Here is a 13,326-nt window from a genome sequence, read left to right on the forward strand (position 1 = left end):
AGATCTCGTCACAGAATGTTGCTGCTTTCTACCAATACTCTGATCTGTAGAGCGTGCTGTCTGTGCCAAAATGTTGTCTTCATAACCATCGGTCCATGTGAATGGAGACGAAACTCTGAGGAAGCCAAGACCAGGCTGTATGCTGGGTTATTAAACACTTCTAATCGAAAACGCTGCAGCAGCGTGTTCATTGCCACTGCAGTGTCCGGCGGCCGAGAATTGTCATGAAGAAGGAAATGCATGGCAGATACACTGTGTGGGTTGCGTAAAATCGGGCGAAATCACTCAAAGGCACTCACACTCGGCGGCAGACACTATTTTATAGGCATCCTTACGTGTTAACAGTGGGCTCCGATGTGAAAAGAGCGGCGTGACGCGAACGACGGGCGTGCTAGGCACACCGTACTACTCATCTATGCAAAGCTTCATCGGATTTTCAGAGTGGTTTCCATTTCGCGATTGATCGAACCTTACTTTCCGAACAGCCCTCGTACATATCGACGAAACTTGAGGGACCAGAAGACAACGCGTTAAAGAGCACGAACTCCACAAAATGTCAAATCAGCGGTAAGAGAGCACAGAGAGGGGTATGGCCAGGTTGTGCATTTGGAGAACATACGAGTGCCAGGCAGGGAAAGTAATATTTACAGAAGGGAAGTCTGAGACAGTTGAACTATCGAAGAATGAGTATCATTTCAATAGAGATGACGGCTACAGGCTTCTGTCTTCGTTGTTACTTACTATCACGGAAATAAGTAGCCAGACACGGCGAGAGAGGAACATAAGCGATTACTGAGGCTGCACAACAACAATAATATTTCAGATTCATTCTCTGTGTCTTCCGTCAGCACTTCCCGATTGACGACGGCACATCGAAAGCAGTCTTAAGATTTTACTCAGCAACTCATCCGCAAAAGCGTGGGGAAAGCCGCCTTTTACGAGGGAAAGCGAAACTGTCTTTGGACAGCAGCCATCTAGGAAGACCAGTAAAATCCTGAAGAATATCCCAGCAGAGGGATCGGAATGTCGAGTGTTGAAGTAGTTGGAGAAGAAATGACTTGCCTAACGTTTTACCATCAGTGACAAAGGCCACGGAAGCCTGTAAGCTTATTTATTTTCGCGCTACTATTTAATCTAGCAAGCATGGTACTAAGGCCATTCCCTGGTGCATACCCGTCAAAATTGTGTACCCGAGAGAGTACCAGTTGATAGGGTAACGTCAGACTTACATGGGTAAGCGACTTGGCTACTGTGACTCTTGAGAGTGTAACGACAATTCCACGAGGGTAACCTCGTAATTCTATTCATGCTTTGTAACTTCCAGTACATCTTACGAGTTGTTAAATATGTTGCGGACTGAGGGAACTCACATTATTGTACAATAAGGTGAGGCAAGGGTCAGTTGGTTTCCTAACACACACAGTCACACTATCTCCACTCCACATTTACCAAGCTCAGACAAGCATTTAGAAGGTTTCTGTTTGACAACCTGTAACTACTATTCTCATCAACAAATGTTTATAGTCACTAATTTTCCCTCAGAACTCGTAATTACGCCTTTGTACTTAACTGGAGCAGCATGTTGTCAGTTCCCGCATATCACACATATATCAGTATTGGTCACCTTTCACTACCTGCGCAAGGCAAAGAAAAGCACAAAGAAATGGCTCTGAGCACTATGGGACTTAACTACTGAGGTCATCAGTCCCCTAGAACTTAGAACTACTTAAACCTAACTAACCTAAGGACATCACACACATCCATGCCCGAGGCAGGATTCGAACCTGCGACCGTAGCGGTCACGCGGTTCCAAACTGACGCGCTTAGAACCGCACGGCCACACCGGCCGGCAAAGAAAAGCACATTTTAGCGTAAATGTGCCTGCGCATCTTGCAATGCATTGATTATAAATTTTAGCCTTGACGTGTGCTATGCTGTGGATAAGTGTGTGGGGAGGCAAATAGCCGAGGAATCGATATTCAGGGTGTTTCATTTGGGGTTGTTGATTTCATCTGCGATCCTGGAGACTATATGATCGCGGCATCGATGCCCGGTTTGACATTTAAATTTTCCATTCTGCCTTTGCGCTAGTCTTTACCTTTTATTGCTGTGAATGTATGTCAGGAACGATACGTAGTTCCAGTTTCACATAAAACTAAAGGTCTCCTTTCCCCAGTAGGATTATTGGAATATCTTAAAGACGTCGAAGTGGCGTCCAGTCGAAAGAACTTGCTAATAGGTGACTGAAAATCCCTCTTTATGGACTCCCAGCCAATCGTGCCACACGAGTTTACTTTAGGGTGTTTTAGGTAAGGGTGTTTTCCTCTGATCCGTGGTAAGTGGATGCTCTGTTTGTAGACATGTTCGGTTAGATTGGGGAAGGAATCGTTGTACTGCCGCATACAAAGCTGGTCGGAATGCACAAACAAACTAGATTCGGTGTGACACGGATATTGACTCACAATAAAGCGTATTTACCCAGCGAATACGGCAACATTTGGCGGTGGTCGGTGAATCTCGACTCGATGCCAATGAAGTAGCCACTGAGTATACCGTGAGTCATCCTTGTGCAATAGCTCCAGGAACCATTACGTTCTCAAGTGCGGAACAACTACTTTGGGGATAATTAGTTTCAGAAGCCGTAGCGGTAATAGACGTAGAGCAGTGTGAAGCGTGGTTATGAAAGTGTTCGTTTTAGTCGAAATTGACCAAGATGTTAATGTCAGCTCAAGAGAAGTTTCTACAGTCATCTGTAATTCGAGTGTTGAATAGTACATCGTCACAAGGTTCCCCGTTACCACCCTGGCATTGATGCAGGAGCTGAGTGGGAACGATTTCAATATGGGATTTATTTTCTGCGAATGGGCCACGAATAGTTTCATTCTGAACTTTTTTTGTTCTCTGATCAATCCACGTTCACAAAATATGGTGAAGTGGACCGTAATAATACATATTACTGGTCCACAAATTATCAGAAGTGGATATGTCATGTAAATCGTCAAAAGAGGTTGCCCTCTTAATGTGAGGTGTTGAATCCTTGGAGATGAAACCATCGATCCACACTACCTCTCATACATTCTGACACGTGTGATAAATCGACCTCCCACCATCTACTGTTTAGGTGCTCTATTTGAAAGTTACGTCCAGACGTTAGAGGCTGTATGTGGATTATGTGGATGCAACACAATTGTCACCCAGACCACTTTTTGGGTGGTGCAGGGCTAGAACAGGACTACGGATATCCTGGAGGATGACTAGGACAGCATGATCCTCAGGAGTGGCACGCACGCTCATCCGATTTCACACCTGTCGATTCTTTTTTGTGGGGTATTCTAAAAATCGTGTTTATGACACAGAATCCATAACCCAAAATAGCTGCTAACAGCGCATAGAGGAAGCTTATTGCAGCGTGACACCAGCATCTTTGCACATCGTCCACAGGTCGTTTAGAAGTATCACTGAAGTGTGCATTCAGCAATAGGCGCACTTGTTTAAACACACCACTTAAATTAAAATCTATTTGGAAACAGCCAGATTTGTTTAGCATGTTTGCCCCCAAAACTCTGAACGTTTCTAGCTCCCCAGATAAAAGTGACAGAAATTTAAGTTCATTTTTCACATCTGGTTTAAATACATCAGATATTTGGTAGAAAAAATAATGTTCTACTTAAAAAAATATTACGTGTCGCTACAACTCTCTGGAAAGTAGCAAAGTGAACAACTTTCATAACAGCGTAGAACATGAGACCTTTCTCATGTTAACCTATCGAGATAAATATTCCTTTCATTTACTATTTTGTCGGTTACAGAGAAACGCATGTGGAATACCCTGTATGAACAGGAATCAATGCGTCGAGTGTGAACGACAGAAGCACTGCGATCAAAGTTTTACCATTTGCATGCCGTAATAAAGTGTAGTGATTTTTAAGACGCCTTTATTCAAGGATAGCATTATAGTAAATTGGAAATTTTTTGGTATAGCCGAGAAAACTGTGTAATTAAAGTTGAAAATGTGAACACTGAGTTTATCCCGCTGCATAAAATGTTCACAAAACTTGCGAGAGTGTAGCCGGGTGAAATCTCTCGGCTTTAACAAAGTGGAAAATGCTTCTGATGAATGTTTATATGTCGCTCCACGATTCACAGTACAAGTTATAACACTGCAGCTTCCTTTGTTGAAATCTACCTGCATAGGAAGAGTTCATCATTGTAATGAAACAATAGAAATCAGTGGTCGCACTCCAAAATTCAAGAGTTCTTTTTTCTGTATTGTTTTAGAGAGTGGAACGGAAGAGAAACAGTGGGTTAGTGTTTCGATGAACATGTAGAATACGGTGAAGATGTGATCTAGTATTCGTTGGGAGGAAATGAAGTATTCATTCATCTACAGCATTGAACATTAGATGCTGACGATTGACTGAGACAACAGCAGAGCGTTTTAAGTAACCATCAAACTTCACTCTGTAAATACTTGCCGGTGCCTACCAATCTAGTTGTCTATCAAGTGTTAAATAAAATGGGTTAATTTAGAAACGAGATGAATTTATTAGAACATATGAGGTTCAAGTATGGAAATACAAATTCATTTCCTAATCACTTGAAAAACCTAACGTCGATTTACGAGACTGCCTGACTCTTCGAGTATTACATTAAGGCCAAGTTCTCATTCAAATGAGCAAATTTTTTTGAGACAATGAAGAGATCTACAAAGGATCTAATCGGGGATTATGATTGATCGTAATATGATTTTATATTTGCAATAAAAAAGAACAACATAGTGCCCGTAATTATGGTCTGATCAAGGACCTGGGAGTCTGAAGTACGCATACTGCGTGCAGTGTAGCCCCTCAGCAGTTATCTGAAGTAAAAAAAGGGATAACATCAGTCAATGAAATAACCTTTAATTTGAAGGTTTGCTGGTAACTCGATTTCTTTGGTTTGTGTTCGCTCTTTACAGCTCTACAAAAAGTTGTAAACGTTAACAAATTTCATACATTATAGGTATAAGCTCTCAAGAAAAACTTCTTTTTTAGGAGTCAAAGGTATAAGTTAATAGACTGAACAGCTTTTATTTCATGCTGCACGCAGGCACATCGTTTCTCGACAAAAACCTGTTTAAAATGTAGGGTAAACTTTTATGTATATTATTAGTTCTGTCTGCATAAAAACTACGTGTCGCTGAACACAAATCTGAAGGTACATTTTCAAATCTTAAAATGGCTAATCGAATGTGGCGGACTAAAATTACGTTTTGATAAAATTTTTACCAAAAAAAGTGTTTAGTTTACTTAGGTTTAGCCTGCAATACCAGGACCGTATATAGAATTCTTCCTGAAGCGAAATTCCCTCGTTGTTCTTAGCGAGAAAAGCCGATCTGCTTAGCTGGATTTGCTGCATTCGGCAGCCTGCACAAGTTGTTAAAAAACGTTTTCGACCCAGCATTCTAAGCATATATAGCCTTCAAAAATGCAATAAAAATTCTAAATTTTCGTCAGTTTTGAATTAGAACCTGGCCTTAAATGATTCACGTTGGTATTATTGAAAAGTTTTGTCTCTTCAAAGACTACTTTCTAATACGACATACACGTATAGATTCACATAGCAGTGGAATTTAATTGTACCATTCGCGTCTTGAAATTTTCTAGTTTTAACTATAGAAAGTTCAAGATGAAAATATCGGTACCACCTCATTGCTTAGCATACAGGCATCACAAAAAAGTGCAATGTGATCACAAGGTTTTTTTTTCACTCTCTCACGTGTGAGCGAGGCTGAATGACGTGAGACGGAATACCCCTTTCACTTCGTGAACGCTTCTAAATATCGAAATGTGGTTTTCGGTAAGCGATAGTAATGTAAGAGGCATGTAAAACGTATTTTGTTAGGTCATCAAGTGTCTGAACTCTTGTATCGATTAAGACATTGAAGCTAGCATAATTTTTTATAAAAATTATATATTTTCTTTAGTGTTATCCGAAATTGCTTGAAAAGACGAGTACAGTGATATAATCTTGTTAATGTTAGGCTGTAACTCTACGCAAGAGAATCAAAGGAAAGTCAGCCGGAATCGCCTATTGCGTTGTAAACACGCTCATGCCAGGGCTACGTAGTTGTATCAAGCCTTTCGACTATTTATTGTGTGCACTGCAGAACTAGCAGAAAATATGTCGTCTATCGGCAGGTCATTTCAGTTTCTATATTCCTTGTCGGACAATACTACGTTTTACCAATGTGTCCTCTGTACCGTCGAACCGACTTTTACGAACCACGGTTATGTAAATTTACGTAACATGTGCTACTGCGCTACTGAAAATCCACGCTGGCTTCGACAGGTACTACAACAACAACGACCAGCAACGACTGTGAATCGTAATCCTTTGGTGCGGCATCGTAAGAAATTCCATTGTGGGACCTTACTCCATCCCTTGGATGTTAACTGGAAATACGGGCACTGCGTTGTCCATGATGAGCGGTAATGCCTGAGACTTGGTATTCTCGGCACACTTTCGACACTGTAGATCTCGGAATATTGAATTCCCAAACGATTTCCGAAACGGAACACCCCAGGCGTCCGTATTCAGAGTCTGTTAATTGCTGTCGTGCGGCCGTAGACACGTCAGTCATCTTTTACATGAACCAACTAAGAACAAATGACTGCTCTGACACTGCACTGCAGTTTTATACTTTGTGTATGTGATACTACGGCCATCTGCATATGTGCACACCATTATTCCATGACTTTTGTCATTTCAGCGTATAAAAAAAGTGTTTCATATAGTACACATGCACGTCATCGACGGATATCTAAATGATCAGAGTTACAATTCTCCATTGGAGGTAGAACGATTACCAGAGTGCATTAGTGTTGTTCGTGTTCAGTGTTGTTATCAGACCTGCTAGGATATAAAAGAGGTGTGATTAGCGCCAAATCACTGATCAAGAGGATGCATTCTCGTGTGAGACGGCGTTATCAGTAGGTGAAAGTGTGAACCTCGAGTGGATGCTTGAATCAAGCTGTATCCAGATTTGTGGCGTATTCAGAGGTGATAGTGACCTGGATGAGAATGTGGGGACAGGCGTACTGGCCGTCAAGGTTGCAGCAGATCACATATGACCACTACATGGGAGGTTCGACGAACTGTGCACCAACCGCTTTGTGGCTTCTTCACATCTGTGTCAGTCAACTGAGAACAAATGTGTTATCCTGCACCATCAGCTGGTGACAACAGCAGCCAGACTGCGGAACTGGTGCCCCAAACGCAGGCTATCGTTAACACGAAAACACAGACAGCTGTGTTTAGAGTGGGCTGTGGCTGAAAGTACTGACTGCCGTTAAATTACATCACATCGTGTTCATCGATTAATTTGAGTTCAGCATTTTTCCGAATGACCACTGTCAGCGAGTATATTAGCGACCTGGGGGGATCCTATTCTTCCGGCGTTTTGGAGGGGCATAGTGGGATTACTCGTGTCATGGCGGTGAGAAGAGCCATCTCGTAAGTCTTAAAGTCACGACTGGTAGTGATTAAGGAAACTCGGTCGGCAATACAATATGTAACTGATATTCTATGACTTCATGTGTTACATGTTATCTGACAGAAACGTAGGCCATTTTTAAACAGGACTACAAATGTCATGTGTCTCTGTGAACTGCGAGCGAAAAGTTGACATACTCCCAAAATAGTCCCCAATAGCATATGTTTTACATATATCATAATGTCTGCCCCAATGCCAATATCTAAGATGCCAAGGATCACTGGCAGCAGTTGGTCATCGTTCCTATAGAGAGTATGCTACGATCCCATGACACCTTTCCTAAACCAATCATCACATGCAAGCAGGCCAGAAGGGGGCAATGACACATTTATAGAGGTCTGGTCCCAGACTCCTAAGGTCGTCAGGAGAGAGTAGGGAGGGATGCGATGGTGAGGTCCTAATTACGTTCAAGAGAACCAAGAAAACATCATTGACAACATCTATTAGGCAGAAATACAGGATTGTCTTTCGAAGCGCCCTGTCTCAGCCAGGAGGGCGGAGTGGTACCTCGTCAGCAGCAGAGCTCTGGCGTCGGTTGGCGGCTGTGACTTCACGGGCAACCGCTGACCCGTGGAATCCGGCGATCTCCAGACCTGCTTATCGATCTCCAATGTGCTCTCGATAACGTCAGTTCGTGTGCATTCTTCTACACAGAATGGGCAAACCGTCGACTGTCATGTTCTGTGAAGGGGTGTGGATGTCCAACACATTATCGTCAACTCTTGGTTTCATCATCCTTCAGCCACTTTCCTTTGATGCATGGTACAGCAGAACAAGAAAGGTCAAACTGCATCGCAATTTCCGGGATGCTCGTTCCAAGGCCTCGGGCCATAAGAATCAGTATTTTGTAAAAGTTTCTTCCGTCAGTGCATTTCTCCATCTGCGGCTAGTGCCGCAACTTTGCACCAAGATTTTGGTGGCCTGTGCTTTTAAATAGAATGAGGCATTGTGTAGTACAGAAAGAGAAATCGCACAACAAACTACAGTTCACCATTACAATAAGCTATAAATTTATTCGAACATGACCTTCACGAAGTAAAAGTCACTCACGGATTAGGCCATAGGCCTCTTTCGACCAGAAGACTGCAGTATACAAGGCACTATGAGGAGCGATCTATGATAGTGGGACATGTGATCAGCATATAGCCAATCCCTCACGTCGTTATTACCAGTAGATGAATCCTGACGATGTTGCTGCTTCATTATTCAAGTACTTTATTATTTGACTTCACGAGGCTGATTGGACCTCGTTCCAGACTTCCCTCCCACAGAAAAGTCCGAGAAGGAACCAGGAACCAAAGGTGTGTTATCCAGCATCGACGTCAGATGACCCTAACATTTATATTTATTGTTATTATTATTTTTCATCTTACGTGAGCGGTCGCATTAACCACCGCCATTGTCTAGATTTAAAAATTATACATAAATGCTACGCTAATGACAAAGTGGAAAATGTACTGCACAATTTGGACAGGAGAAATGTCACTGTAGTTTTTACTTATGCGACACTACAATTTTTTTGATTTTATTTACTTATTTATATAAGTCAGTGTCCTGACGTTGTGTTTAGGATACTGAACATAATAAATTGCAATACAAAATGAAAACCGTGTGACAGCCCTGTATTTTCTTTGCAAATAATATAAAACAGAATAAAACCAAACTCAGGGTGCCCTTCCGGTAATAACCATTCGTCTATGGAGGCAGTCTCATGACATACAATACAGTTTGAATGGCATTATTGTTAATCATGGTCAGAGGGTTATGGGCATCGCATATAAGTAAATAAACCACCGATTAGATAAAATGTCTTCCATAACAGAAAATTGCTTGTATGTGACCTACCTTTCCTCAAAGTTTTTCGCAGAGCTTCTGAAACATTACGTAGTAGTCAAAAGTGTGGATGTGGAAATTAAATCGATATCAGCTGCCATCAAATGTGATTGTGTTATTTCCTCTGTCTGCAGGCTCTCCAGTGGATGTCGACAGCACTTTGATGGTACAGCCACCCTCGCCGGATTTCGACGTCTGCTACGTGGCTGATCGTAGCTTCATGATGTACCCGGAGCCCTGCGAGTCAAAGGTCAGCTACGTCTGCGAAAGGCGCTTCGCTTGAGAGCTGTTGAGTACGTCGCTCATCTGGATACACTTATACACATGTGTCGACTCAGTGACGGGGCTTTCGAGATAACCATTACCCAATAGTTTGCTTAAATTGGTGTGTATTTTTAAATTTAGTGAATAAAATAATAATTTCAGGATGGATGGAACATAAATCAGTAAATAAATAGATATGCAGTTATGAAATGATTCTTTCTCCTTACATTATTTGAATAGATTCCTTCTTCGAGTATGTATCCTGTGCAGTGCTTCTTCTTTCATAATGATCTCAGATGAAGTGTATGTCCAACAAAACGCCAATCCAGGGGGTCGGCATGCTTGGCTGATTCGCAAAAACTATCCATAAATTAATAATTATTTTGGATAATGATTTGTAACCACAGTGATAGGACGTATTGTGTATTACCTTTGAAGACCCCTGCGGCAGTTGACTCCGTCTGGATTCCGTAAGTCAAATAGCTCGTTCTCAAATCATTATGTCCTGTTTAAAGCAGTGGCTAACTCTACTGAACGTTTTCTTCAGTATCACTCAGCATTAAAATTGGAGAAAACACAGGATGACAATGGATTATTCAAATAAGTTTGGTACAAATAATCTTCAAATGGTTCAAATGGCTCTGAGCACAGCTGAGGTCATCAGTCCCCTAGAACTTAGAACTACTTAAACGTAACTAACCTAAGGATATCAGACATATCTATGCGCGAGGCAGGATTCGAACCTGCGACCGTAGCTGTCACGCGGTTCCAGACTGAAGCGCCTAGAACCGCTCGGCCACACCGGCCTGCAATAATCTTCAACACTGACGTTATTAGTGAATATTAATAGCTCAAAACTATCCAGAAACTCAACATACATGGGTCTCATACCCATTTGAAGGCCAGCTTGTCTGTGATGGGTCAATTAATTTTGTGGCTTACAGTATTCGAGCCATTTCAAGCATACTTGACATGTGCATAGTAATTGTTCCCTAATACATAGGATATATATAACAGAAATGTTAGTTATTTTATTTGTAAGTACATGTAAGGAAACAATAACAATAAATTGAAGTACCTGCGATCAAGCGATCGCAAAGACACAAGCAGCTTGGCTAAGATGGAGCTCATAGAAGTCCGAAAAAAATAAGGAGAAGTTCATAGAACAGCGCCGGCTAACTGCCAAAACCATCAGGCAGGTTAAACGTCAGTACACTCAGAACCAATTGACTAAATTAGAAGAAGATTTCAAGAAGAATAACACTAGAAACTTTTACCAAACTTTCGAGCGAAACCTTAGAAGCTATGCCCCACCCAGCTTATTCTTCAGAGGACCAGATGGAAACATAGACTATAATGCCAAAGACAACTGCCGCATATTGCACAAATATTTTGAGAATCTCCTCAACTGTGAATCCCCTAAAACGTCCTTTATCTACAAAGACAACCAAACTCTCTCTCTCCAACAGAATTTAAAAACATCATTTAGTCCCTAAAGAATAACAAAGCAGCAGGAGAAGACGCTATAGTTGCAGAGATGTTGAAGCAGGCTGGAGACAAAGCAATCAGCAAGTTGACCGAGATCCTACGGAACATTTGGGATACTGTGAAGTTACCCGACGGCTGGACATCTGCTCTCATCCACCCCTTACACAAGAAGGGTGATTTGACCGACGTCAACAATTATAGAGGGATCTCATTGATACCAGTCATCTATTAGATATTATTTAAGGCATTATTGAATAGAGCCGCCCCTATATTGGATCCTAAAATAGGAGATTATCAGGGTGGTTTAGAAAAGGACGTTCCTTTGCTGAACAGATCCTTAACTTGAAGTCAGTATTAAGTCAAATTAAACTAGTGAATAAGCAGTACGTAGTTACTTTTGTTGACTTTAAGAAAGCATACGATTCAATCGACAGACATGCTCTTTTGAGAATTTTGCAGGAAATGGACCTGGACCAGAAAACCCACAGCCTTATCCAAAAGACCCTGAGTAAAGTTCGGGGGAACACTTTCAGAAAGCTTTGAGATAAAGACAGGGTGATGGACTTTTAGCTCTTCTCTTCAATTGTGCACTCGACAAGGAGAATGGTGAAAAGAAATGGAAGTACAAACTGTACCGATCGGTATTTACCTGGGACACAAACGGAAGGGACTAGTAGTAGACTGTTTAGCTTTCGCAGATGATCTGGCACTTACAGCAAGCTCAGTGTAAGTAGCAGTAAGGCAGGTCAATATGCTCAAACTCCAGGCTGCCGAGGTAGGACTTCAATTGACTAGACAATACGAAATACCTCACCAGCATCAGTGATACTCTCAGTGAACTACAGCTGCAACAAGGTCAAATTGAAAAGGTTGACAGATTCAAGTATCTAGGAGAACGGTTGGAATCTAGTCTATCAGAAGGAGTAGCACTAACAATTCGGATTAATAACTTACAGTTAGCATATAAATTAACCAAGAACTTCTATAATAAGAAATGCCTATGTCGCAATTCCAAACTGAAGCCCTATATGCCTCAGAATGCTTGAATCTGAACAGGAAATGCTTGACAGATAAACTAGAGATTCAGGAGAGGAAGATCCTGAGAAAAGTTCTGGGACCGGTCAAAACAGATGGTGAGTACAGAAGACAATCAAACCATGAGCTATACAGTCATACTGAGAAAATCATAGATATAGCCAGGAAGAGACGTCTCGCTTTCTATGGACTTCTCAACTACTGGAAGAGCATGAAGACCGTGACGCCATGGCTGATAGAAGTCAAGAAAGACATCCAGGAACTGAGCATAAGTGAAAGTGACATTAGAAACTGATAACTTCTCATAAGGATACTAAAAGAAAAGAGGTTTCATGACAGATCACCCCGTGAAAAGACTGGCTCCCTTTGGACAAAGGAGAAAAAGAGAAACGTAGCCAGAGAATGCGCGATTACTGGGCAGACATCAAGTCCCTCTCCAGGCTGAAAAGTTGAATATCGTGGTCCTTAGCTGGCCCATTCGAAAGAAGAAAAAGTAGAAATTAAACGCATTTTGCACACTAAAACCTTCTATATCCCATCGAAAGATTGTGTAGCGTCACCTACCTTAGGGAAATTCTCACATACTATGCTGGTAACAATCACCATCTCCACCATATAATGTGACACAACCAAATGACCTCACAAACTCTGTCACTGGAGCAAGTGTCTAAGGTGGATGCGGTAGGCGGGGAGGGGGGTTGCTGGGGACACCTCCCATAGTGGCATGTGTCCCGAGTGGCGCCCATGTCCTTTTTATTTCTGCATTGTTATGCAGTTTTAAATTTTTTCTGTACCTATTCTATTTTTTTTAGCAGTTTAGACTAATTCACTCCCTACTCCATAGAGTCTTCTTTTTCTAACCCTGCTTTAGAAGTACTATTATGACTCCTCTTTTAGTAGGTAGCTTCCTGGGATTTAGTTCATTTTAACCACCTAACTTACAATACTGTCACGCAAAGTTTCATCCACGACAACAAGATCACAAAGCATAGAGCTGTCAGTTCTCCTTGTAACATTTCACGTTCTATTACTTGAATTACCAGTGAAGGGAAGAACAGAAAACCGAGATGTTTACTCCCTTTAAACCCATAAACATCAAGTGTACATTGTATCACCCAGACAACGCGTAACCCTTCCAATTTCACCAAAACTCTACATGCACTAAACAGTTG

The 13,326-nt window shown here is 41.7% G+C and overlaps 1 protein-coding gene across 2 annotated transcripts in view; it reads left to right on the plus strand.

Moving 5' to 3' along the window:
- Positions 1 to 9,841, plus strand: part of LOC124595817 — a 54,339-nt gene extending 44,498 nt beyond the window's left edge. For both annotated transcript variants that reach the window (XM_047134711.1, XM_047134710.1), the window contains exon 5: positions 9,502 to 9,841. In XM_047134711.1, the coding sequence (XP_046990667.1) occupies positions 9,502 to 9,650 (149 nt within the window). In that variant the 3' untranslated portion in view covers positions 9,651 to 9,841. The remainder of the gene's footprint in view (positions 1 to 9,501) is intronic.
- The last annotated feature ends 3,485 nt before the right edge of the window (positions 9,842 to 13,326 follow it).

This window comes from Schistocerca americana, chromosome 2 (genome assembly GCF_021461395.2).
Source record: "Schistocerca americana isolate TAMUIC-IGC-003095 chromosome 2, iqSchAmer2.1, whole genome shotgun sequence".
In the NCBI taxonomy this organism is placed as follows: Eukaryota; Metazoa; Arthropoda; class Insecta; order Orthoptera; family Acrididae; genus Schistocerca; species Schistocerca americana.